This window comes from Chlorocebus sabaeus, chromosome 20, assembly GCF_047675955.1.
Source record: "Chlorocebus sabaeus isolate Y175 chromosome 20, mChlSab1.0.hap1, whole genome shotgun sequence".
Classification (NCBI taxonomy): Eukaryota; Metazoa; Chordata; class Mammalia; order Primates; family Cercopithecidae; genus Chlorocebus; species Chlorocebus sabaeus.
The window spans coordinates 6,971,618-6,999,259 of NC_132923.1; the positions used below are offsets into that span (position 1 = coordinate 6,971,618).

General features: G+C 44.3%; 1 protein-coding gene across 1 annotated transcript; it reads left to right on the forward strand.

The window, feature by feature from the left end:
- Window positions 1–612: 612 nt before the first annotated feature.
- CCT3 (chaperonin containing TCP1 subunit 3) lies at window positions 613–27,606 on the forward strand. Its single transcript, XM_007976768.3, has 14 exons — window positions 613–756; window positions 3,327–3,388; window positions 4,615–4,665; window positions 4,758–4,820; window positions 5,903–5,999; window positions 11,872–11,989; window positions 15,959–16,145; window positions 17,946–18,095; window positions 19,090–19,222; window positions 19,388–19,469; window positions 24,344–24,524; window positions 25,375–25,620; window positions 25,883–26,014; window positions 27,267–27,606. Exons 1-14 carry the CDS (start codon window positions 726–728, stop codon window positions 27,369–27,371), a joined length of 1,638 nt encoding a protein of 545 aa, XP_007974959.1. The 5' UTR covers window positions 613–725; the 3' UTR covers window positions 27,372–27,606.
- The last annotated feature ends 36 nt before the right edge of the window (window positions 27,607–27,642 follow it).

The window sequence follows — 27,642 nt, forward strand, 5'->3', positions numbered from 1 at the left end:
TAGCCTCACTGAAAGCATTTCCTAAGAAGGGAAAAGTCCACACACAGCCATTAGTCCAGATGCGATAAACCACAACTCCCAGTGTGCCCGGAAAAAGGCTGCCCAGTCCGGCACTGTAAGACTACAACTCCCACTTCACCCAGGGCCAAGCCAGCCAGGTCTTCTCCCCTCTGCTGGCCAGAGTCCCGCCTCTCTAGTCCACCTATTGCTAAGGCTAGAACAAAAGAGTGGAAACTGTCAAGCCTTTCTTAGCCTTCACGGTCGGATAGGAGCCGAGTCGCAATACACAGTTTAACGACCTCACCTGCGGTGTTAACCGAAAGTCGCAACCCCAGCCCCCAACCCTAGAGTTGACACACATGCGTAGTGGCGTGCCGGCCAACTGCCAGAGCCTTGGCGCCTGCGCCGACGTTCGCGCTGCACGCGGCCGGGAGCGGCCACCCTATTGCGCAAGCGCCTGTGCCCTCCCGGTGCCTTCCTCGTGCTCTCTCTGCCTAACTTGTCTGGTCGTTCTTGCGTAGAGGGCGGGACACAGGATGTCAATTGGTCTGTTTTTGTGCCGATCAATGAGATGGGTGCGGTGATTGGTGACTACCTTGAGAGTAGCGGGTTGAGGTGTAAGCCCTGAGGAGGCAGTGTTTTCTGGGTTTCCGTTTGGTTCTCTCTCTCCAGAAGATTCTGCCGGTTCCCCCAGCTCTGGGTACCCGGCTCTGCATCGCGCCGCCATGATGGGCCATCGTCCCGTACTCGTGCTCAGTGAGTTCTGGGGATACCAGGAAAGGGACCCCCTTTTCACCCTTCTCTGTCCATAGTTTTCTGTGTTGCCTCAGCGCCGTCCCGCCCTGACCCGGCCCCTGAGCCTTCCAGTCATCATCTTCATTTTGGAAGCCCGGTGTCCCGCTTTTCTTTCTTCCCTTAACCTAGTCGCTTCTCTTCACAAACTCAAACTGACCTTTTTTTCGCCGAGCCTCTTTTCTTGACGTGTGCTCGTCTTGGGAAGCTCTTCCCACTCCGCGTTCTGTCCCTCAGTCCCCACGCTTCCCCCGCCGCTGCACCCTTCCTAGCCTGATTGTCGCTATATAGCTGCATGAATAATATTTTTTGTTTTTCAGTTAGGTCTAGCTTTATATCCTTGGCCCATCCCTTAGTAGCGGTCATTTAAATGTTTCAATCTGTGTTACGGAGTTAATAGTATTTCCTAGTAGAATTGTGAGAATTAAATGAGATAAGTGGGCAGACTGCTTGAAGAGGGTCTGGTGAATAGGTAATATCCTTGGTCACTTTACGTTACATTTATTTTCAGTAGAAGTCACTTGAACAGCAACCCCTGTTCCTGAAGTAACCGTACTTGCTTCACTGATCATAGATGTAATCGTTCCCTCCGTGTCCCCGGCGTTGTAATCTTTCCCACTCACCAGTTGGGTTTTCCCAGATTTCTCGACTGGTCATCTTTTCCCTTTGGAAGATCCCTTTTTTTTCTTTCTATTTTTTGAGACAGAGTCTCGCGCTGTCACCCAGGCTGGGGTGCAGTGGCGCGATCTCGATCTCTGTTCACTGCATCCTCTGCCTCCCAGGTTCAAGCATTTCTCCTGCCTCAGCCTCCCGAGCAAGCTGCGAGTACAGGCGCGCGCCACCACGCCAGACTAATTTTTGTGTTTTTTGTAGAACTGGAGTTTCACCATGTGGGCCAGGCTGGTCTCCAACTCCTGAGCTCAGGTGATCCGCCCACCTCAGCCTCCCAAAGTGCTGGGATTAACAGACGTGAGCCACCGCGCCTGGTCCCTTATTTCTTCCAATGAGCACCACCTCCATTGTCTTCCTTTGATATGTTTCCATTCTGTGTGTAACTTCTGTACCTCATCTGCAGAGCCTGACTAGCCATCTCTCCTCCCTTACTGTCTTCTGTATGCTGAATACCTTTCAGAGTTTTTATTCATTATCTCTGTACCTGGGAAATAACTTTTAAGGAAAAAAATAAAATAAAACTTAACGCTATTTTGGGGAAAAAAAAAAAAAACAGGTTGGGCGCAGTGGCTCACGCCTGTAATCCCAGCACTTTGGGAGGCCGAGGCGGGCGGATCACGAGGTCAGGAGATTGAGACCATCTTGGCTAACTCAGTGAAACCCCGTCTCTACTAAAAAATACAGAAAATTAGCCGGGCGTGGTGGCGGGCGCCTGTAGTCCCAGCTACTCAGGAGGCTGAGGCAGGAGAATGGCGTGAACCCGGGAGGCGGAGCTTGCAGTGAACCGAGATCGCGCCACTGCACTCCAGCCTGGGCGACAGAGCGAGACTCCATCTCAAAAACAAACAAACAAACAAAAAACCTTGTTTCTGATGGATTGTAGGTCCATGCGGGTTTTTGGTTACAGCTCCCTGAGATAGATGTAAATCCTAAGCATTGTGGGTGTTCTGGTTTGATGGGACTGGATTGAAAGATTTACAGACTTAAATTGTAAGGGAATGTAATTTAGAGAGAGGAAGGAAATAAACATTATGTTGGTTTGGTTGTAACCACTGGCTTGTCTCCACTGGGATGACCTGGGGGTGAGTGGTGTATTTGCAAAGCTCCTTTCAGATCTGCATTAATCTCTGGCATTAGTTGACTGTGACCAATTAGGCTCCCAGTTAAAGTATGTAGTCAGTTGTTAGTGGTGCTAAATGGGTTACTGAGGCCTTCTTATTACATCCAGTTATGAGTTGACTATATAATTTATCTTGCATACTATTGAGTGTGTTCTAAACAGTATACTGTGGGGGCACTATCACTCATTATGTTGGACCTGTTAGAGTATGATCCCCCTATCCAAGCAGAAAATGTGAATCCCCAAACTCTTTCCCTGCTTACATAAAGCAATGAATGGTCATTTCTTAGGGTCACCAGCCCTTTGAGATAAATAGCTGTGGATCCTTTTTCTGGGGAAAAAAAAAAATTGCAGTATGTCTCATTTTCTCACATAATCTCAGGGAGTTCACTATCCCATTAAGGCCCATTCATGGATCTCAGGTTAAGAATCCCTGCTGTAAATATATGAATGTTTGGTTAGAAGATAAGTATTAACCAAGATTGCAAAGTTATTTCTTAATATATCAAGGGTTGAAATACAGAAGGAAGTAAACAGCCATAGGGACATATGTTTACAGTTTTTTGAGATATGGTTGACATATAATAAACTGCACTTATTTAAAGTGTAGAGTTTGATAAGCTTTGCTCTGTGGATACACCATGAAACCTGCATTCTTATTATTCAAAGACTGGGAAATAAATAGCTTGGGTACGATGGGGCAGTCCTGGGCTGTTAACTGTTGTGTTTTTATCTATTTTAGGCCAGAACACAAAGCGTGAATCTGGAAGAAAAGTTCAATCTGGAAACATCAATGCTGCCAAGGTCACAAATCTTTTAAGTGTTTATGGTAGTTTGTCTCCAGCTATCTTCCCTGGTATTTGGTCATAGTCGTGTGTCCTGTGCATCTAGACTTTATAGAGTGAGCAAATAGACAGAGGAAAAGTTGACCTCTTCTTTCGGAACATTTTCCTAATGATGGTGGGGGAAAGGAAGCCCTCCCCTTCCGAGTTAGGACTGATAATCTTCTCATATTGTGCATTATTCTGTTGCTGTGTATTGTTTTATAGTATTCTATTTGTGTTTGTCTCCCATACTAAACTGAGTTACTTGAACAGAAGTACTTTATTAATTCCCTTTTGTATTCCTAGTGCCCACCGTAGATCTTGAATAGATATTCGGTAAATGTCTTTTGAATGAAATAGTGAAGTAGCCTTATGTCTGATTTAGGATAGTGTAGAGGCCACTGTCATGGAAAGAAATACTAAGACGTGGACTTCTAGTAATAAGGACTGCTGGGAAACAGAAGCTCTGGGAGCCATTTCCCCCTTACTCTTGTGAAAAGTCATTTCTGTATCCATCCTGAAAGCATTCCCAGGGGGAGAAAAACAACAGAGCTAGCCACATGCTGTATCTTTTTTTTTTTTTTTCTTTAGACGGAGTCTCACTCTGTGGCCCAGGCTGGAGTGCAGTGGCTGGATCTCAGCTCACTGCAAGCTCCGCCTCCCGGGTTCACGCCATTCTCCTGCCTCAGCCTCCCGAGTAGCTGGGACTACAGGCGCCTGCCACCTCGCCCAGCTAGTTTTTTGTATTTTTTAGTAGAGACGGGGTTTCACCATGTTAGCCAGGATGGTCTCGATCTCCTGACCTCGTGATCCGCCCGTCTCGGCCTCCCAAAGTGCTGAGATTACGGACTTGAGCCACGGTGCCCGGCCGCCACATGCTATATCTAAAGTAGCATGCTGTGTCTAAAGTGATTGCTAACCATGCTTTAGGGGTGTCATTAAAAACACTGACTCTGGCTGGGTGCAGTGGCTTGTGCCTGTAATCCTAACACTTTGTGAGGCCGAAGTGGGTGGATCACTTGGGCCCAGGAGTTTGAGACCAGCCTGAACAACATAGTGAGACCCCATATCTAAAAATAAAATGAAATTAAAATAAAATAACACACTGGCTCTGTGGGTTGTTCATGCCCCTTTCCCCTATTACTCCAACATTCTCACACTGTCCTCTGATTTGTGCATGCATGTTTTATGTTCCCTTTCCATTAGACTATTGCAGATATCATCCGCACATGTTTGGGACCCAAGTCCATGATGAAGGTAGGCTTATCTCTTCCTAAAACTCTTAGACTACAATTTTTTTCTTCCTGTTATCTAGGACACTTTAAATATACCTTTTGCTTTCATCTTAGATGCTTTTGGACCCAATGGGAGGCATTGTGATGACCAACGATGGCAATGCTATTCTTCGAGAGGTGTGTTTTGTTTTCGTTTTTGTTTTTTTCTTTTTTTCTTTCTGACAGTTCTATAAACATAAGGGACCTATTAAGATACAGGCTCTGATTAGTTTTTTTAGGGCTGCTGTAACAGATTACCAGAAACTGGTTGGCTTCAACATTTTTATTAACAACAAATTTATTATCTTATAGAATGAAGCTAGAAGTCTGAAATAAAGGCGTCAGCAGGGCCATGCTCCTTCTGAAGTCTTGGGAAGATCCCTACTTTTCTTCTCGCTTCTGATGGTTGCTGGCTTTCCTTGGCATGAACTTGGTTTCTGCCTCAGTCTTCATGTTATTCCCCTTGTGTGTCTTTTACACAAGGACACTGGTGATTGGACTTGGAGCCCGCCCTAATTCAGAATGACCGTATCTAACTTGGTTACATCTGCAAAAACTCTATTTTAAAATAAAGTAAAATTCACAAGTTCTGGGAGTTATGACTTCAATATATCTTTTTTTTTCTTTTTTGAGACGGAGTCTCTCGCCACCCAGGCTGAAGTGCAGTGGTGTGATCTCGGCTCACTGCAACCTCCGCCTCATGGGTTCAAGCAATTCTCCTGCCTCAGCCTCCTGAGTAGCTGGAATTACAGGCACGCGCCACCACCCCCGGCTAATTTTTATACTTTTAGTAGAGACAGGGTTTCGCCACGTTAGCCAGGTGGTCTCGAACTCCTGACCTCGGGTGATCCACCTGTCTCCGCCTCCCAAACTGCTGGGATTACAGGTGTGAGCCACTGTGCCTGGCTGGCTTCAGCATATCTTATTGAAGAACACAATTCAACCACAGTGGTGCCTGCAGTAGATAAGCTAAAAGATACTGGTCTGTCCTCTGGAAACTTTAATAGTTGAGTTCATGTAATACATTTTTTCCCAAAAAGAATTTGGAAAGTGGTTTACTTAAGCTATTTGGGGTACCATTTTTAATCTTTCAAGATATGGTAAAACATTAAAGGGAAAGTAAGTACATATAGAAGCAAGAAGCCCAAGAGTTAGGGCCAAGCTTCATGAGTTAAGAAGTCTTTGAATAGTGTGAATTCATTAGTGATCTACCTTTTTAGATTCAAGTCCAGCATCCAGCAGCCAAGTCCATGATTGAAATTAGCCGGACCCAGGATGAAGAGGTTGGAGATGGGACCACATCAGTAATTATTCTTGGTAAGAGGAGAATAGGAGATTGATAAGAAAAATTAGAAATAACACCCGCGTCATATTTTAAGAAGGAAATTATGTTACCAATCCGCTAATTACAAATATTTAAATAACCTTATTGGTTATTTTCTATGTATTCTCTCCAATTGAGTATAAAACATTTATATGAATAGGGTGAGCCATGCAAATCTGGCTGATAAAGTAATAGTTAATTCTCTTTATTCACCGTAAGTTATTTTTTTTTTTTTTTTTTTTTTTGAGACAGAGTCCCAGTCTGTCACCAGGCTGGAGTGCGGTGGCAAGATCTTGGCTCACTGCAACCTCCGCCTCCTGGGTTCAAGTGATTCTCCTGCCTCAGCCTCCCAAGTAGCTGGGACTGTAGTCGCGCGCCACCATGCCCAGCTAATTTTTTTATTTGTAGTAGAGACAGTTTCACCATGTTGGCCAGATGGTCTCGATCTCTTGACCTCGTGATCTGCCTGCCTTTGCCTCCCAAAAGGCTGGGATTACAGGCGTGAGCCACCACGCCTGGACAAGTTACAATATTCTATAAAGTCACCACAAACACTGAACTGGCAAATAATAAATCATTGCTTCTATAGAAAATACAGGGTTAAGTACCTATAAGCCTCTGGTCACACTTTCTTTTTTCTGTTCGTTTGTTTGTTTGAGACTTGAGTCTTGCTCTGTCGCCCAGGCTGGAGTGCAGTGGCGCAGTCTCGGCTCACTGCAAGCTCTGCCTCCTGGGTTCACGCCATTCTCTCACCTCAGCCTCCCAAGTAGCAGGGACTACAAGGTGCCCGCCACCACACCCGGCTAATTTTTTGTTTTTGTGTTTTTAGCAGAGATGGGGTTTCACCGTGTCAGCCAGGATGGTCTTGATCTCCTGACCTCGTGATCTGCCCGTCTCGGCCTACCAAAGTGCTGGGATTACCGGCGTGAGCCCCTGCGCCCGGCTGGTCACACTTTCATCAACTGATATATATATACCTTATTGTATGTGTTTTCTGTCTTCAAGACGCCCATTTAATATATATAGTTGATTTATTATATTAGCATTGAACTCATAGCCCATAGCAATATAACTCGTGCCTGGACAAAGCTCACCTAACATGTATTTTCTCTGTAAGGCACATCACAGCCTTCTTGCATGTAGAAGTGTTAGATAGCAGTTAAGCACTACACTTGTGAGCCATTATAAATACCGAAATCATCAAGAAAAATGTGAAAAACATAACCTTAAATATACTGCATAAAGGACACTTTTTTTACAGTGTGAGAGCTAAGGGCCTTGTTTGACCTCACCTAGGAATGTCTGTCACTGGTTGACTCAGATTTTTTGCCATCCTGTGAATTTCCATGAATGACTATGAATGTGTCATGAATATTGATTTGGGGGTTGCAAATAATAAGAAGTGAAATCTTTAGGATAATGACCCTGGGCTATGTATGTTTAAAGACTGATCTTTCTACTTACTATAGGATCATAAAGAATTATTTTTCAAATCTTGGCCTATTGCCTTTATTGTGTAAATGTCAAGATGATAGTAAAATTTTTATACTAGAAACACTAGTTTTAAAAAATCTGATTGCACCCAAGTGTGGTGGCTGACGCCTGTAATCCTAGCCCTTTGGGAGGCCAAGGTGGGCAGATCACGAGACCAGCCTGGGCAACATGGAGAGACCGCGTTGCTATAAAAAAATTTAAAAATCAGCTGGATGTGGTGGCACACACCTGTAGTCCCAGCTGTTGGGGATACTGAGGTCGGCGAGGCAGGAGGTTGAGGCTGCAGTGAGTTGTGTTCGTGCCACTGCACTGCAACCTAAGCAACAAAGCAAGACCATGTCTCTTTTTTTCTTTTTCTTTTTCTTTTTTTTTTTTTTTTGAGACAGTCTTGCTCTGTCACCCCGGCTGCAGTGCATTGGCACAATCTCAGTTCACTGCAACCTCCGCCTCCCAGGTTCAAGTGATTCTCCTGCCTCAGATTCTCTAGTAGCTGGGATTACAGGCATGTGCCACCACACCTGGCTCATTTCTGTATTTTTAGTAGAGACAGGGTTTCACCGTGCTGGCCGAACTGATCTCAAACTCATGAGCTCAGGTGATCTGCCAACCTCGGCCTCCCAAAGTACTGGGATTACAGGTGTATGCCACTGCGCCCAGCCAAGGGATGCTAATTTATAGTGTTGGCCCACATACCTAAAAATAAAGTTCTTAAAATTATTATTTATTTTTCATAGAGATGGGGTCTCATGTTGCCCACCCAGGCTTGCCTCAAACTCCTGGGCTCAAGTGATCTCCTGCCTCAGTCTCCCAAAGTGTTTTTTTTTTTGGAGATGGAATCTTGCTCTGTTACTCAGGCTAGAGTGCAGTTATGCAATCTCAGCTCACTGCAGCCTCTGATCCTGGGTTCAAGCGATTCTCCTGCCTCAGCCTCCCGAGTAGATGGGATTACAGATGCCCACCACCGTGCCTGGCTAATTTTTGTATTTTTAGTAGTGACGGGGTTTCACCATGTTGGCCAGCTGGTCTTGAACTCCTGACCTCATGATCCACCTGTCTCAGCCTCCCAAATTGCTGGGATTATAGGCTGTGAGCCACCATGCCTGGCTAAGCCTAGCTGATTTTTCAAATTGAATTTACTTATTTATTTATTTATTTTTGAGGCAGGGTGAGCCACCATGCCTGGCTAAGCCTAGCTGATTTTTCAAATTGAATTTACTTATTTATTTATTTGTTTTTGAGGCAGGGTCACCTAGTCTTGGCTCACTGCAGCCTCCACCTCCAGTGTTCAAGTGATTCTCCTGCCTCACCCTTTCTGTTAGCTGGGATTACAGGTGCCCACCACCGTGCCCAGCTAATTTTCATAGTTTTAGTAGAGACAGGGTTTCACCATGTTTGCCAGGCTGGTCTCAAACTCCTGACTTCAGGTGATCCTCCTGCCTCAGCCTCCCAAAGTGCTGGGATTACAGGCGTGAGCCACCATGCCTCTCAGCCATCTTTTAAAATGCAATTATATGCTGCTTAATGATGGGTATATGGGCCGGGCGTGGTGGCTCATGCCTGTAATCCCAGCACTATGGGAGGCCAAGGCAGGCGGATCACAAGGTCTGGAGTTCGAGACCATCCTGGCCAACGTGGTGAAACACCGTCTTTACTAAAAATAGAAAAAATAAGCTGGGTGTAGTGGCGCACACCTGTAGTCCCAGCTACTCGGGAGGCTGAGTCAGGAGTATCGTTTGAACCTGAGAGGCGGAGGTTGCAGTGAGCCCAGATCCCACCATTGCACTCCAGCCTGGCGACAGAGCGAGATTCTGTCTCAAAAAAAAAAAAAAAAAAGATATGGATACGTTCTGAGACAAATGTGTTATTAGACAGTCTCATTACTATGCAGACTTCATGGAGTGCACTTCACAAACCTGGGTGGTACAGCCTACTATATACTTAGGCTGTATGGTATAGCCTATTGCTTCTAGGCCACAAAGCTGTATAACATATTACTGTACTGAATATAGTTATAATATGGTGGTATTTGTATAATAAGCATAGCTGAACATAGAAAAGGTACAGTAAAAATATGACATTATAATCTTACGGGACCACTGTCATATATGTGGTCCATTGTTGGCCAAAACATTAAGTGGTACATGACTGTATTTTTTTATGATTTTTTTTTCAATATACATGAATGACACTTAGGAATTGAAACAAAATATATTGAATTCAAACACTGGAGCACATACTAATGAATAACATATTATGTACATTTCTAAAAGCTTATTTTACCTGCCAATAAGCAGGTAGTACAAGCAATTTGTGCAAAAGGCTTTTGACAAAAAGAATATTTACGATACTCTCTTTATACTTTTTCTAGAAACAGGCTTTTTTGTGTGTGCATTTATATCTGTGTATGTGTTATTTTGTGTGTGTCTATTAGAAAGTAAAGACAAATTTATTCATTTTGAGACAGAGTCTCACTCTGTCACCCAGGCTGGGGTGCCTGGGCATAGCCTCCAATCACTGCAACCTCTGCCTCCCAGATTCAAGCAATTCTTATGCCTCAACCTCCCAACTAACTGAGATTACAGACACCCGCCAACACACCTGGCTAATATTTGTATTTTTGGTAGAGACAGTTTCACCATGTTGTCCAGGCTGGTCTCAAAACTCCTGGCCTCAAGCAATATGCCTGCCTTGGCTTTCCAAAGTCCTGGGTAAAGACAAATTTTAAAAGAAGGAGATGTTTTACCAATAATCCCTCATCCAGCGGGTGAATTGTATACATTTTCTTTTTCCTTTTTTTTTTTTTTTTTTTTTTTGAGATGGAGTCTCACTCTGTCACCTAGGCTGGAGTGCAATGTCACGATCTTGGCTCACTGCAGCCTCCACCTCCCTGGTTCATACGATTCTCCTGCCTTAGCCTCCCAAGTAGCTGGGAATACAGGCACGTTCCATCATGCCTGGCTAATTTTTGTATTTTTAGTAGAGACAGGGTTTCACCATGTTGGCCAGGCTGGTCACAAACTCCTGACCTCAGGTAATCCATCTGCCTTGGCCTCCCAAAGTGCTAGGATTACAGACGTCAGCCACCACACCCAGCCTTAATTGTGCACATTTTTAAATTTTAACTTTTTCTTTTTTTGAAACAGAATCTTGCTCTATTGCCCAGGCTGGAGTGCAATAGTGTGATCACAGCTCACTGCAGCCTTGACCTTCTAGGCTCAATGAGCTTCCCAACCCAGCTTCCCAAGTAGCTACAGGCACATGCCACCATACCTGGCTAATTGAATTTTTTTTGTAGAGACAGGGTTTTGCTATGTTGCTCAGGCTGGTCTAAAAACTTCAGGGCTCAAGTGATCCACTCACCCTAGCCTCCCAAAGTGCTGGGATTACAGGTGTGAGCCACCGCATCCAACCCTGAATATTCTTTCAAATGTAAGTTTTTGTGTGTTTTGTTTTTAGTTCCAGCAGTTTGACTAGATCCTAAGGTATTAAGGTACTAATAAACAAGTCAGTTTTTCTTTTGTGCATTTTTCTTTATTTTATTGCCTTTAGGGAAATTTTTTTTTAGAAAGATCAAGAGAAGGCCAGGTGCAGTAGCTCACGCCTGTAATCCCAGCACTTTGGGAGACCGAGGCAGACAGATCACCTAGTTCGAGACCAGCCTGGCCAACCAACATAGTAAAACCCATCTCTACTAAAAGTACAAAAGTTAGCTGGGTGTGGTGGTGCATGCCTGTAAACCCAGCTACTTGGGAGGCTAAGGCGGGAAAATCGCTTGAACCTGGGAGGCAGAGGTTGCAGTGTGCAGAGACTGCGCCACCGCACTCCGGCCAGGGTGACAGAGTGAGACTCCTCAAAAAAAAAACCAAAAAGATCAAGAGAGTAAGCAAGCCCTGGAATCATTCTTTCATCATTTTATTTGTTGAGACAGGGTCTCACTCTGTCACCCAGTGCAGTGGTGCAGTCAAGGCTCATTGCACTGTCAACCTCCCAAGCTCAAGTGGTTCTCTTTAACTTCAGCCTCCTGAGTAGCTGGGACCACAGGCTTGTACAACCACACTAAGCTAAATTTTAATTTTTTTTGTAAAGACAGGGTCTCACTATGTTGCCCAGGCTGATCTTGAATTTCTGGGATTACAGGTATAAGCCCCCATGCCCAGCCTGGTCTTTTAAAAAATGGACAGCAAGGATGTTTTCTGTATAAATTGCCATGTCTTACACAAAGTGTAAAATTTGGAATAGTATGAATGGCCAAATGTCATATCTTTTGGGAGAGTCTGATTTAGGAGAGTATTTTTTGGAAGAATAATGAAGTTACTTGCCTTGATATCCAGATACTTTTAAATATTACTATGGTGCTTATATCTTTTTCAGCGGGGGAAATGCTATCTGTAGCTGAGCACTTCCTGGAGCAGCAGATGCACCCAACAGTGGTGATCAGTGCTTACCGCAAGGCATTGGATGATATGATCAGCACCCTAAAGAAAATCAGGTATCTTGGGGGCAAGAAATAGGTAGTATCAAATATGAGAGGCCTGGCCAGACTTGGCGGCTCATGCCTGTCATCCCAGCACTTTGGTAGGCCTACGTGGGCGGATCATGAGGTCAGGAGATCGAAACCTTCCTGGCCAACATGGTGAAACCTTATCTGTACTAAAAATACAAAAAATTAGTTGGGCATGGTGGCGCATGTCTGTAGTCCCAGCTACTCGGGAGGCTGAGGCAGGAGAATCTCCAGAACCCAGGAGTCAGAGGTTGCAGTGAGCTGAGAGAGCCCCATTGTACTCCAGCCTGGTAACAGAGCAAGACTCTGTCTCAAAATAAAAAAAAAAAATTAGCCAGGTATGGGTGGCACACACCTGTAATCCCAGCTATTCGGGAGGATGAGGCAGGAAAATTGCTTGAACCCAGGAGGCGGAGGTTGCAGTGAGCCAAGATCTCTCCATTGCACTCCAGCCTAGGCAATAAGAGTGAAACTCCGTCTCAGAAGAAATAAAAAAGCACATATTACCTCTAGCTTCAGGGAATTTTAGTTAAGGTTTAACATCGTGTGGAGTCACGTAGAGCAGGTCTTGAATAAACGTTTTTGTTTAAAAAGTAAAACTTGGCAGGGCCCGGTGGCTCGTGCCTGTCTGTAATCCCAACACTTTGGCCAAGCTGGGCGGATCACGAGGTCAGGAGTTAGAGACCAACCTGGCCAACATGGTGAAACTTCGTCTCTACTAAAAGTAGAGAAAATTAGCTGGACGTAGTGGCAGGCGCCTGTAATCCCAGCTACTCAGGAGGCTAAGGCAAGAGAATCGCTTGGACCCAGGAGGTTGCAGTGAGCTGAGATTGTGCCACTGCACTCCAGCCCAGGCGACAGAGTGAGACTGTCTCAAGAAAATAAAAAGTAATCTTAGCACTTTGGGAGACCAAGGTGGGTGGATCACCTGAGGTCAGGATTTCGAGACCAGCCTGGCCAACATGGTGAAACCTCATTTCTACTAAAAGTGCAAAAATTAGCCAGGCGTGGTTGCATGCGCCTGTAATCCCAGCTACTCAGGAGGCTGAAGCAGGAGAATCACTTGAACCCGGGAGGCGGAGGTTGTGGTGAGCCAAGATCACGCCATTGCACTCCAGCCTGGGCATACAGCAAAACTCTGTCTCAAAAAAAAATAAAAATCTATAATGTATTCTTTTTTCCATGCCTGACTGGAAATAGTTTGTTTTTTTTTCTTTTCTTTATTTAAATGTTCTACTCATATGGTTGAGTCACTAGATGCATAAGTATTTAGTAATTTGGTGAGTTTTATATTATACTGTCTGCTCTTTTTTTTTTTTTTTTCCTAAGATGGAGTTTTTGCTCTTGTTACCTAGTCTGGAGTGCAATGGCGCGATCTCGGCTCACTGCAACTTCCGCCTCCCAGGTTTAAGCGATTCTCCTGTCTCAGCCTCTTAAGTAGCTGGGATTACAGGCATGCGCCTCCACATCCAGCTAATTTTGTATTTCTGGTAGAGACGGGGTTTCTCCATGCTGGTCAGGCTGGTCTCGAACTCCCGACCTCAGGTGATCCACCTGTCTTGACCTCCCAAAGTGCTGGGATTACAGGTGTGAGCCACCACGCCCAGCCATATACTGCCTGCTCTTAAACAAGTTGTACACTAATATCTTTGTCTGGCACACTTAAGAAATGAAGTGTTTAATTATTTTTATGCAGTAAGCTCTGTGAGAATGTAGAGGTACCTAGAGATTTTATTGTGTGGAGCTGCACCCTTAGAAAGCCTTGAGATGGAGTTTCACTCTTGTTGCCCAGGATGGAATGCAGTGGCTGGATCTTGGCTCACCTCAACTTCTGCCGTCTGGCTTCAAGCAATTTTCCTGCCTCAGCCTCTTGAGTAGCTGGGATTATAGGCATGTGCCACTAGGCCTGGCTAGTGTTGTAATTTTAGTAGAGATGGGGTTTGTTGTTTTTTTTTTTTTTTTTTTTTTTTTTTGAGACGGAGTCTCGCTCTGTCGCCCAGGCTGGAGTGCAGTGGCCGGATCTCAGCTCACTGCAAGCTCCGCCTCCCGGGTTTACGCCATTCTCCTGCCTCAGCCTCCCGAGTAGCTGGGACTACAGGCGCCCGCCACCTCACCCGGCTAGTTTTTTTGTATTTTTTAGTAGAGACGGGGTTTCACCGTATTAGCCAGGATAGTCTCGATCTCCTGACCTCGTGATCCGCCCGTCTCGGCCTCCCAAAGTGCTGGGATTACAGGCTTGAGCCACTGTGCCCGGCCTGGAGATGGGGTTTTTCTCCAAGTTGGTCAGGCTGGTCTCAAACTCCTGACCTCAGGTGATCCGCCCACTGCCTGCCTTGGCCTCCCAAAGTGCTGGGATTACAGGCATGAGCCACCGTGCCTGGCCCAAAATATATATATTTTTTTTTTAATCAAGTAATAACTGCCTACCTAGAACACTTTAGTCTTATGTAAAAACATTTTCTGGGGGGGAGTGGGGGGTCTTGCTCCGTTGCCCAGGCTGGAGTGCAGTGGCACGATGTTGGCTCACTGCAGCCTCTGCCTCCTGGGTTCAAGCAGTTCTCCTGTCTCAGCCTCCCAAGTAGCTGGGACTACAGGCGCATACCACCATACGTAGCTAATTTTGGTATTTTTAGTAGAGATGGGGTTTCACCATATTCGTCAGTCTGGTCTCAAACTCCTGACCTCAGGTGATCCACCCACCTCGGCCTCCCCAAAAATTTATTTTTTAGAGATATGGTCTCACTCTGTTGCCTAAGCTGGAGTGCAGTGGTGCAATCACAGCTTACTGCAGCCTCCGGCTCCTGGCCTTAAACAGTCTTGCCCCAGCCTCCCAAGTAGCTAGGACTACAGATGTGTCCACCACGCCCTGCTGATTTTTTTTATTTTTCATAGAGATGAGGTTTACTATGTTGCCCAGGTTGATTTTGAACTCCTGGCCTCAAGCTCTCCTCAGTCTTCCAAAGTGTTGGGATTATAGGTGTGAAGCGTGGCACCCAGCCCCCTTTATCTCAGATACTACTTTTGGAATCATTGCTTCTTCCCAAAAGTCCATAATTCAACCATTTAATAATTGGTATATTATGTGCCTTTCACTGTTAAAAGAGGAATTTGGTTTATTTTGGTTTTGGTTTTTTTTTTTTTTTGAGACGGAATCTCTGTCGCCCAGGCTGTAGTGCAGTGACACGATCTCAAGTCACTGTAACCTCTGCCTCCAGAGTAACTGGGACAACAGGCACAGGCCACCACTCCTGGCTAATTTTTGTATTTTTAATAGAGCTGGGGTTTCACCATATTGGCCAGACTGGTCTCAAATTCCTGACCTCAAGTGATCTGCCTGCCTTGGCCTCCCAGAGTGCTGAGATTACAAGTGTGAGCCACCGTGCACGGCCAAAAAAGAGATTTTAGCATTATGTGAAAGTATCTTGTGAGAAGAGACTGAAATTAATATAAAAATGGAAAATACATAAAATGTGTTTACAGTAACATAAAAACACAAAGATGACCAGTTGGTGGTCATCTTTGACCACTGTGGCACACCATGAGTTAAAAATAAAATTTTCTGTTCAAAATGAATGATTGATGAAACTCTTAAAGTTGGCTAGTTACAGGATAGAGTTTCATAGAAAAAAAGTGTCTTGATCTGAGTTGTAAAAGTTGAAAAGTTTACTTGGTTGAAGCGAAGATAAGGAACAAATTAGTTTACTATAATCTTTGTATGTAAGTGTAAAGGGTTGCTCAGGGAATTAAGGCACCTTCTACAGATGAGTTGTAATCTTGCTGAAAGGCAGAGGAATGGACAAAGGTTATCTCCTAATGTCCTTTTTGTTTCCTCCAAAAGAACAAGTCCCCGTGTTCTGCCTCTTGGTCCATTATTATAGTCACTGAGGTATAGATGAGGCACATCTCTACATATCTAACATGCCTTCTTCACATATCGTCTGGTTTTCTTTTCTCTAGTATCCCAGTCGACATCAATGACAGTGATATGATGCTGAACATCATCAACAGCTCCATTACTACCAAAGCCATCAGTCGATGGTCATCTTTGGCTTGCAACATTGCCCTGGATGCTGTCAAGACGGTACAGTTTGAGGAGAATGGTCGGAAAGAGATTGACATAAAAAAATACGCAAAAGTGGAAAAGGTAAACTTTCACAGTGTATACATTGGGTCAAATTATATCTTAGCATGAGTCATCTCACTTGTGAGGAAATAGTTTGTTTTTAGTGTTGTTTTGTTTTTGAGACAGAGTCTCACCCTGTTGCCCAGGCTGGAGTACAGTGGCACAGTCATAGCCCACTGCAGCCTCAAACTCCTGGCCTCAAGCAAATCCACTGATTTTCTAGGACTACAGGCACATGCCACTGTGCCCAGCTATTTTTTTTTTTTCTTTTTGTGGAGATGAGGGTCTCATGTTGCCCAGGCTGGTCTTGAACTCCTGGCCTCAGGTGATCCTCCCACCTCAGGCTCCCAAAGTGCTGGGATTACAGGCATAAGCCATCGCACCCTACTTGAATGAAATAGTTTTAAATCAGGGCTAGGTATGTTTGTTTGATATGGAGTCTTGCTCTGTCGCCCAGAGGCTAGAATGCAGTGGCGCAATCTCAGCTCACTGTAGCCTCCACCTCCCGGGTTCAAGTGATTCTCCTGCCTCAGCCTTTAAAATAGCTGGGATTACAGACGCCCGCCACCACACCCGGCTAATTTCTTTCTGTATTTTAAGCAGAGACGGGGTTTCACTGTGTTAGCCAGGATGGTCTTGAACTCCTGACCTGAGGTGATCCACCCACGTTGGCCTCTCAAAGTGCTGGGATTACAGGGTGAGCCACTGCACCTGGCCAGAACAAGGTACCTTTAATTAGAACTGGGAAGAATTGGCCGGGCGCGGTGGCTCACGCCTGTAATCCCAGCACTTTGGGAGACTGAGGTGGGTGGATCATGCAGTTAGGAGATCGAGACCATCCTGGCTAACACAGTGAAACCCCATCTCTACTAAAAAAAAAAAAAAAATACAAAAAATCAGCCAGATGTGGTAGTGGGAGCCTGTAGTCCCAGCTACTCTGGAGGCTGAGGCAGGAGAATGGCGTGAACCTGGGAGGCGGAGCTTGCAGTGAGCTGAGATTGCGCCACTGCACTCTAGCCTGGGCAACAGAGCAAGACTCCGTCTCAAAAAAAAAAAAAAAAAACGGGAAAGAACTATACTTGCTGCCTGGAAACAAAAACCTAAAGAGGCTACCATCCTGAAATAATTTTGTTGTTACCTTCACTGCTATCCCTACACAAGGTTTATAAGGACAAGGGACAGGCTTATTGGTGTCTCCATGTTTGTGTATTTGCATACATCAGTCATTTGATCAGGATATAAGCTTAACAAGGGCTCTATTATATAGTACTATTATAATGGTAAGCCCCAGAAAGCTTTCTCTCTACTGAAGTTTCATTAAGATCAAAAAGTTTAGTAGTATAGCTTGTGGCCAGTAGATGGAGCCCCAAGCCTAAAATTCTCTGGCAGCATTTTTTTTTTTTTTTTTAATTGGAGAGACCTAAGCCCTTATTTATTTAAATAGCAATTGGGTCTCAATGTGTTGCCCAGGCTGGTCTCGAACTCCCAGCCTCGAGGGATCCTCCTGCCTGAGCCTCTTGAGTAGCTGGGATTTTAGGTGTGAGCCACTGTGCCTGACTCATAAGCCCCTCTAAGTCTTTTGTCAAGTCATTGAATTTCTGTGGGTCTCAGCTGACCTTCAAGTTGAGTGTCATGGTCTAAAATTGGTGTATTTCCTAGTGGGGAAAAAACGTGATTCCAACCATGTTTTTGAACTTCATCAAAGAAAGGAACTTTAGAAACCTGAAACAGTGGCTATTTGGGAAAGGTGAACATCTGGGAAGGAAATTAAGAAAGTGTCTCTTGATTGTGGATTATAAAGTTCAGTTGTCTTTTGTTCAGATACCTGGGGGCATCATTGAAGACTCCTGTGTCTTGCGTGGAGTCATGATTAACAAGGATGTGACCCATCCACGCATGCGGCGCTATATCAAGAACCCTCGCATTGTGCTTTTGGATTCTTCTCTGGAATACAAGAAAGGAGAAAGCCAGGTAAGGTTCTTGGCCTTGTTCCTTAAAGTAGATGCAAGAATCTGACTACAAATATGAACAACAGAAATAGAAGGTATGTTTACTGCATGCCTTCTGGGTGCATAGTGTACACTGACTCTTAGAACACTCCTTTAGTTGATATTGATTCCATTTTACAGATGAGGGATCTGAAGCTCAGACAAATTAGGTTAATTGCTCAAGGAATACAGCTGGTATTGGCCAAAATCAAGATTTGAACCTGGTCGTGTTTGGCTTGTTTTATACTATCATGCGACCTTTCCTAATGTACCAGGGGAACATAAGGTAGGAGTCAATTCAGCTTTGAAGTACTAAAGGAGAATTTCAGCTGGATGCAGTGGCTCACACTTACAATCCTAGCACTTTGGGAGGCTAAGGTGGGTGGATGGCTTGAGCCCAAGAGTTCAAGACCAGCCTAGGCAACATGGCGAATACCGTCTTTATTTAAAAAAATTAACTGGGCGTGGTGGCACATGCCTGTAGTCCCCACCACTAAGGAGGCTGAGGCAAGAGGATTGCTTGAATCCAGAAGGTCAAGGGTGCAGGGAGCTGTTATTACACCACTGAACTCCAGCCTGAGCAACAGTAAGACCTGTCTCAAAAAAAAAAAAAAACCTAGGGTGCAGGAGGCTCACAAGGCTCCATCACATTTGGAAAGAACAAGAATCAGTTAGTGGGAAGAATTAAGGCCTGGAATTTTCATGCACATTGCCAGGACAGATGTAGGATTGGACTGGGTGGTCAGAGACCTTAGGAAGGCCAGACTTAACACTAATTGCTGTGTGACTTTCAGTTCTGGTTGTTTTATAATGATATAACTAGAGCTAAATTGGCTTACGGAGGTATTGAGGTCATGGCTTTAACATAATTCTGAGTCTGAGATATGTGGGAGACACGGGTGGAGGGAGTATAGTAGGACCCTTAGAGCTTCACCAGTCCAGGGATTTTAAAATCGTGTCTTTCCTTTACCACACAGACTGACATTGAGATTACACGAGAGGAAGACTTCACCCGAATTCTCCAAATGGAAGAAGAGTACATCCAGCAGCTCTGTGAGGACATTATCCAACTGAAACCCGATGTGGTCATCACCGAAAAGGGCATCTCAGGTGGGACTTGTTAATTTTTCCAGCCTACCTTTGAGGTAGATGAGGGTGGGTGATTTGTTTTTTCCCCTCATGTTTGGCAGAGGCGTAATAGCGTGATGGTTAGAGTACTTTGATTATAAAACCAGTTCAGAACCCAGTTTGACATCTGTACTCTTGGATTTGTAGATTTAGCTCAGCACTACCTCATGCGGGCCAATATCACAGCCATCCGCAGAGTCCGGAAGACAGACAATAATCGCATCGCTAGGTGAGTAGGCCAGGTAAAAATAAGACTTTCTTCCCATGTGTTTCCTTTTTGTAGTTGTATAACATAGTCATCATTACCTGAAAAGGTTTAATAAAGGATACAGTAACAGGTGGAAATAACCTTGGCTTAGCTGCCTGCCCTCTTCAGAAGTCCTCTAGTCCAACGGTTATTTACTGCATGAGTCTTATCTGTGCTGCCCCTAACCATTAGTGAGCAGCTTGTGCTTAGACATCTGTAATTGCTACCTTGGTGGGTGTCCATTACATTTCTAAATAACTGCCTATCAAAGAGGTTTTTTTTTAATGTCATTATGATGATTTTTGAATGAACATTTCCAGAATAGCCTGTTTTAAGTGGCCTAGATTATAGCAGAACCATCAGTTTCCTCAACTACATCCTTAGCTGCTGTTTATGCAACTCTAGATTGCATTCACTACTTTTGCACTGATGTCTGTGCTCAGAGACCATTCTTTTTAATAGACGAGGTCTTGCTGTATTAGCTAGGCCTGTCTCAAACTTCTGGGCTCAAGCAGTCATCCTGTTATGAGCCTTCCCAGTACCTGGAACTATTGGCATGCACCACCATGCCCAGCAAAGTTCATTCGTTTTTAATACTAATTTATTAAAAAGCTGACAAATGTACCCCAACATAATATATCACAGATCCAAATCATATTTTATACCTTTATACCCCCAAGGGTATTAACATGCATACACATAGTTGACTTCACATGCCCATGAGTTGGAGGGAGTGACAAATAAGCAATTAGTCCTATATTCATTAAACTTGGGTCAGACGTATGCAGTCATCCCTTGATATCCACGGGGCGTTGGTTCTGGGATCCCCCCTTGAATACTAAAGTTTGTGGATGCTTAATCCTTATATAAAATGGCATGGTATTTGTGTATAACCTATACGCGTCCTTCTTTACACTTTAAATCACCTTTAGATTGCTTATAATGCCTAATATAATGTAAATGCTATATAAATAGTTGCTATACTGTATTGTCTTTAAAATTTATATTATTTTTGCTGTTGTATTATTGTCCATCCCCCCACCCCACCCCCCTGCCATATTATCGATGCTTGGTTGGTGGAATCTGGATGCGGGACCTGCGGATATAGAGGGCTGACTATACTTACATGCTTATTCGCCTTCCTCCTTGCTTGACCTTTGCATCTTTGGTATAGTCCTATTATTGGCCTGGAGACTCAACTGGGCCGTACAGGATGGGTTATATCTAGAAATTACCATTATATAGTATAGACATGTTAATTTTTTCTTTCTTTTTTGCACATTCTAATTCTCTAGTTGAAATATGTACATGTTAGATATGCATGAGAACTAATTTGTCCAAATTTTAGTAACCACATAGTATATTTTTAATTCAACCATATCTGGTTATAGTAGTGATGACTAGTTGCCTTAGGTGTACAGTTGACCCTTGAACAACTTGGGGGTTAGGAGAATCAGCCCCTAAGGAGTTGAAAATCCATGTATAATTTTTTAACTCCCCCACTCCTAATAGCTGACTGTTGACCTGAACCGTTACCAATAACACAATTAACTGTCACATATTTTGTACATCATATGTGTTACATACTGTATTCGCTTCAATAAAGTAAGCTAGAGAAAATAAAATGTTATTTTTTTATTACAGGCTCATGCCTGTAATCCCAGCACTTCGGAAGGCCAAGGCAGGTGGATCACTTGAGGTCAGGAGTCCGAGACCAACCTGACCAACATGGTGAAACCCCATCTCTAATAATAATACAAAAATTAGCTGAGTGTGGTGGTGCATGCCTGTAATCCCAGCTACTCAGGAGGCTGAGGCAGGAGAATCGCTTGAACCAAGGAGGCGGAGGTTGCAGTGAGCCAAGATGGTGCCATTGCACTCCAGCCTGGGTGACAAGAGTGAAACACCGTCTCCAAAAAAATAAAATCATAAGGAAGAGATAACACATTTACTATGCCTTAAGTGGAAGTAGATCATCATAAAAGTCATCATCATCTTCATGTTGAATAGGCTGTGGAGGAAGAATAGGGGCTGGTCTTTCTGTCTTGGGTGTCAGAGGCAGAAGAGTGGTGGAAGGGGAGGCAGGATGGGCAGGAGGCACACTCGGTGTAGCTCAATGAAAATACATCGTAATTTGTCTGACTTTTGCTTTTTCGTTTCTCTAAAAATATTTCTGTATAGTACCAGTTGCTCTTCCACTGTTTCAGTTTCAGTGCCTCTATCATAGAAGGGTCCATATTGTAAAAGAAGTCAAAAGCAGTCTTGAATAATCAGAAGCCTTCTGCCAGATTGTCTAATGTCAGTTTGTTTTCTGGCACTGCTTCTACGTCCTCTTCCTCATCGTTTGGCACTGGTTTGGAAGCAGTCGTGTCCATCAAGTCATCTTCTGTTTGGTTGTTTTTGTTTTTGAGACGGAGTTTTGCTCTGTTGCCCACGCTAGAGTGCAATGGCACAATCTCAGCTCACCACAACCTCTTGCCTCCCAGATTCAAACGATTCTCCTGCCTCAGCCTCCCGAGTAGCTGGGATTACAGGCATGAGCCACCATGCCCAGCTAATTTTGTATTTTTAGTAGAAACGGGGTTTCTCCATGTTGGTCAGGCTGGTCTCGAACTCCCGACGTCAGGTGATCTGCCCGCCTCAGCCTCCCAAAGTGCTGGGATTACAGGTGTGAGCCACCGCACCTGGCTTGTCATCTTCTGTTAATTCCTCTGGTGTATTGTCTGTTAGCTCTTTAATTTCTCCAAGATTCATATCTTGAAACCCTTCACCACCACCACACCAATTTTTTTAGCCACATCCAGTCTCTTTCATGATTTCCTTAATTGGCTATGTCATAAATCCTACAAAGTCATGTACAACATCTGGACACAGTTTCCTCCTGCAGAAATCTGTTTTGGGCTTGATGGCTTTCATAAGGCTTTTTCTATAACAACTGGTATCTCCAGTAGTGTAATCCTTTCATATTTTCATCATATTCTCTTTGTTGGGGCTCTCTTTCATAATGTTGACTTTATTTTTTATTTTTTATTTTTTTGAGATAGAGTCTTATTCTGTCGCCAGGCTGGAGTGCAGTGGTATGATCTTGGCTCACTGTAACCTCTGCCTCCTGGGTTCAAGCAATTCTCCTGCCTCAGCCTCTGGAGTAGCTGAGACTACAGGTGCACACCACCATGCCCAGCTAATTTTTGTATTTTTAGTAGAGATGGGTTTTCACCATGTTGGCCAGGATGGTCTCGATCTCTTGACCTCATGATCTGCCCACCTGAGCCTCCCAAAGTGCTGGGATTACAGGCATGAGCCACCACGCCCAGCCAACGGTTCTTTACATGAAGTACCATGTGTAATAAGCCTTACAGGTCTTTCTCTGACTGTCTGGTCTAGAGTATTTGAATGTCTTCAGTGTTGAACTTATGTGGCTCTGGGTATCCATGGGCATTGTCCAATATCAGAAGCACTTTCAAAGGTAGTCCCTTTGTGGAAAAGTACTTCCTGACTTAAAGGACAAAGCATCGATGGAAGCAATCCAGTAAAAGTGTTCTTATTGTCCAGGCCTGGTTGTACAACCACAAGACATAAACTTGACCCTCCAAGGGACAGGCTAACTTCTTTGCACAAAATCCTGGTGCTCCCTTCTCTTTCTTAATAATAAATGTCATTTGTGGCATAATCTTCCTGATTAGGTCACTTTCATATACATTAAAATTGTATTTAGGCAGATACCATTTCTCCTCAATGATTTCTCTTTTTTTTTTTTTGAGACAGAGTCTCACAGTCACCCAGGCTGTGGAGTTCAGCGGTGCAATCTCGCTCACCACAACTTTACCTGCTTCCTAGGTTCAAGCGATTCTCCTGCCACAGCCTCCCAAGTAGCTGGGAGTACAGGCGTGTGCCACAACACCTGGCTAATTTTTTCTTGTATTTTTAGTAGAGACAAGTTTCACCAGGCTGGTCTCGAACTCCTGACCTCAAGCGATCCACCCGCCTTGCTTGGCCTTCCAAAGTGTTGGGATTACAGGCATGAGCCACCAAGCCCCTGGGAACATATCTGCTGTTTCTTGGTCAGCAGAAGCTATTTCCTGTTATCTTGACATTTTAAAAGCCAAACAAACCTCTTTCTAAAATTATCAAACCATCCTTTGCTGGCATTAAATTCTCCAGCTTTAGATCTTTGACCTTCCTTTTTTGATGAGGTGTCATAATGATTTCATGTTTTCTTAAATCATATTAGCATATATAGGTATGCTGTTCTTACCTACATAAAAGCTGCATTTTTAATGAGATTAATAGATATAGTTCTCAAAAAGCACAGGGTTTTCACAGCTGCTGGCATAACTGCAATGCTGCTGTAACTGCAATAACAGCTTCAGTGGTTTTTTTTGTTTGTTTTTTGGGGTTTTTGTTTTGTTTTGTTTTTGTTTTTAGATAGGGTCCCACCCTGTTATCTAGGCTGGAGTGCAATGGCATGGTCACAGCTCACTGCATCCTTGGTATCATGTTTTCAAGGGATCCCCCACCTCACCCTCCTGAGTAGCTGCAGCTACAGGTATGCATCACTATGCCCAGCTAGTTTTTTATTTTTTGTAGAGACAGTCTTGTTACGTTACCCAGGCTGGTCTCAAATTTCTGGGCTCAAGCAGTCCTCCTGCCCGGCCTCCCAAAGTACTGGGATTACAAGTGTGAGCCGCTGTGCCTGTCCCTCTGGAAATCTTTTTCACCGGACAGGCAAGACCTCTTAAGTGATGTTTCCATCAATCCACTTTTGCCCTTATCCCTAACTACAGACCTTAGAGACTAGGGAAATGGGTAAAAGTATCTGAAATCATCTGATTCTGCCCACCTTTTCCATCCAATAGAGCCTGTGGGGCCCGGATAGTCAGCCGACCAGAGGAACTGAGAGAAGATGATGTTGGAACAGGAGCAGGCCTCTTGGAAATCAAGAAAATTGGAGATGAATACTTTACATTCATCACTGAGTGCAAAGACCCCAAGGCCTGCACCATTCTCCTCCGGGGGGCTAGCAAAGAGATTCTCTCGGTGAGTCAGCCTTGGATGTAGGACCAGATGAAATAGATTACTGGACTTCTTGAGAGTTTCCCAAAGGGCCTGAAATAATTCTGTGGTCCATTTATAGCTGTTTAATTTGGACTTATAGCCACAAATTCCTTTTCTGCTTCCTTTTTTAAATTAAATAATTTAAAATTTTTAAAATTGTAATAAGCATAAAATTTACCATCTTAATCATTTTAATTGTACAGTTCAGTAATGTTAAGTATATTCACGTTCTTGTGCAAGAGATCTCCAGAACTTTTTCATCTTGCAAAACTGAGACTCTGTACCCTTTGAACAAGATATCTCATTTCCTCCTCCCTGGCAACAACTGCTTTCTTATTTTTTATGTTGAAGTTATAAATATTACTTTTTTTCCTCGTTGAGGCTAAGTAACTTTCCCAAAGGCACATAGCTAGTAAGTGGGAGAGTTTGTACAACACCATGCAACCTCCTAAAAGATACAGCTAGGAAGGGATGGAATAGGTTTTGGCTCTTATCTAGCAAGATACATGCTGTTTATTTCCAGATAATTAGCAAGGGATGAGATAGTTTATTGCTCTAATCTAGCATAATGGATAAAGACCTAACTTTATGGTGGGTGATACCCCCAAACCCTTTGCAGTTACCACTCCCTGCCACCTTATATTATAGTCATGAGTTACATATTCTCAGATAAGTAATCTGCCCTGGCCAGCAGGGGTTCCAAGTACCTTTTCTAGTTGCCCTTCTTGGTGGTTTACTAACTTTGGCAGTTAGGAAGTCCTTTTGGTGCCTCTGATTTTTTTTTTATGAGTCATCAAGCTTTGGCTTCATACTGTCTGTTTGTTTCTCCAAGGAAGTAGAACGCAACCTCCAGGATGCCATGCAAGTGTGTCGCAATGTTCTCCTGGACCCTCAGCTGGTGCCAGGGGGTGGGGCCTCCGAGATGGCTGTGGCCCATGCCTTGACAGAAAAATCCAAGGCCATGACTGGTGTGGAACAATGGCCATACAGGGCTGTTGCCCAGGCCCTAGAGGTCATCCCTCGTACCCTGATCCAGAACTGTGGGGCCAGCACCATCCGTCTACTTACCTCTCTTCGGGTGAGTTCCTCTCCAAGCTTTTCTCTTGATGGAGCAGGGAAAGCTGTGTTTGCCCTGAGGGGAAGGTTCATATCTGGCTATCCAAATTCTCTTTATAGTTTATTCCTTGAAATCTTTCTCTCCTTTTAGTCTTTGACTTGTTTGCTGTCATTGCCATTTTTCCCTATCCCTTCCATACCAGTCCATTATTTTTTACTTCATTTTTTACCTGATGTTTCCTGTTAACGATTATTTTCCCCTTTACTTCTTGCTTCAATTGCAGGCCAAGCACACCCAGGAGAACTGTGAGACCTGGGGTGTAAATGGTGAGACAGGTACTTTGGTAGACATGAAGGAACTGGGCATATGGGAGCCATTGGCTGTGAAGCTGCAGACTTACAAGACAGCAGTGGAGGTAAGGCACCCTAAGATATGTACATGCTGTTTAAATTTTTTTTTTCTTTTTCTTTTTTTTTTTGAGACGCAGTCTCACTCTGTCGCCCAGGCTGGAGTGCAATGGTGTAATCTCAGCTCACTGCAATCTCCACCTCCTGGGTTCAAGCGATTCTTGTGCCTCAGCCTCCCAAGTAGCTGGGGCTACAGGCATGCACCACCACTGCCAGCTAATTTTTATATTTTTTAGTAGAGATAGGGTTTCACTATGTTATCCAGGCTGTCTCGAACTCCTGACCTCAGGTGATCTGCCCACCTTGGCCTTCCAAAGTGCTGGGGTTACAGGCATGAGCCACCATGCCCAGCCTGGTCTAGTCTTGAAGGGAGGCGTATAGAAGGCAGAATATTCCTCTAAGGTATTATACCTAAGATAATCCCTAATTATCTTTAGCTCATACTAAAAGCAAGATAGCATAGCACAAGCTGTATCACTTGCTTTGGGAGAACTGCAATTGTTTTTTCTTTTTTTTTTTTTTTTTTGAAATGGAGTCTTGCTCTGTTGCCCAGGCTGGAGTGCAGTGGCATGGTCTTGGCTCACTGCAGCCTCCACCTCCCGGGTTCAAGCGAATCTCCTGTGTCAGCCTCCCAAGTAGCTGGAATTATAGGTGCCTGCCACCACGCCCGGCTAATTTTTTCTATTTTTAGTAGAGACAGGGTTTCACCATGTTGACCAGGCTGGTCTCGAACTCCTGACCTTGTGATACGCCTGCCTTGGCTTCCCAAAGTGCTGGGATTACAGGTGTGTGCCACCACGCCTGGCTGAGAACTGCATTTTACATTCAGGACTGAAAAGGCGGGACATAGTGGCTCACGCCTGTAATCACAGCACTTTGGGAGGCTGAAGTAGGTGGATCACGTGAGGTTAGGAGTTCAAGACCAACCTAACCAACATGGAGAAACCCCATCTCTACTAAAAATACAAAATTAGCCGGGCATGGTGGTGTGGGCCTATAATCCCAAATACTTGGGAGACTGAGGTAGTAGAATCGCTTGAACCCAGGAGGCGGAGGTTGCAGTGAGCTGAGATCATGCCACTGCACTCTAGCCTGGGTGGCAAGAGGAAAACTGCATCTCAAAAAAGAATAAAAGACTGAAAAGGTAGATGTCAGACAAAATGGCAGTTCTGTAGTAGGATCTAGGTGGTAGATCTAAAGGAAAGAAAAGTGTCCTTTCCTTCTCTGCTGACCTCTTTGCATCTGTGGTTTTTCTTCTAGACGGCAGTTCTGCTACTGCGAATTGATGACATCGTCTCAGGCCACAAAAAGAAAGGCGATGACCAGAGCCGGCAAGGCGGGGCTCCTGATGCTGGCCAGGAGTGAGCGCTAGGCAAGGCTACTTCAGTGCACAGAACCAGCAGAGTCTCCCCTTTTCCTGAGCCAGAGTGCCAGGAACACTGTGGACGTCTTTGTTCAGAAGGGATCAGGTTGGGGGGCAGCCCCCAGTCCCTTTCTGTCCCAGCTCAGTTTTCCAAAAGACACTGACATGTAATTCTTCTCTATTGTAAGGTTTCCATTTAGTTTGCTTCCGATGATTAAATCTAAGTCATTTGAGAAAGTTGTTATGTGTTTTTCAACCTTGGGCCATCTCTCT

Excerpts from the sequence above, each read along its gene's own strand:
- CCT3 (XM_007976768.3), top strand. The coding sequence starts at position 726 with ATGATGGGCCATCGTCCCGTACTCGTGCTCA. Across the intron at positions 4,821-5,902 it reads GCAATGCTATTCTTCGAGAG|ATTCAAGTCCAGCATCCAGC; the intron begins GTGTGTTTTGTT and ends CTACCTTTTTAG. Across the intron at positions 19,470-24,343 it reads GACAATAATCGCATCGCTAG|AGCCTGTGGGGCCCGGATAG; the intron begins GTGAGTAGGCCA and ends TCCATCCAATAG.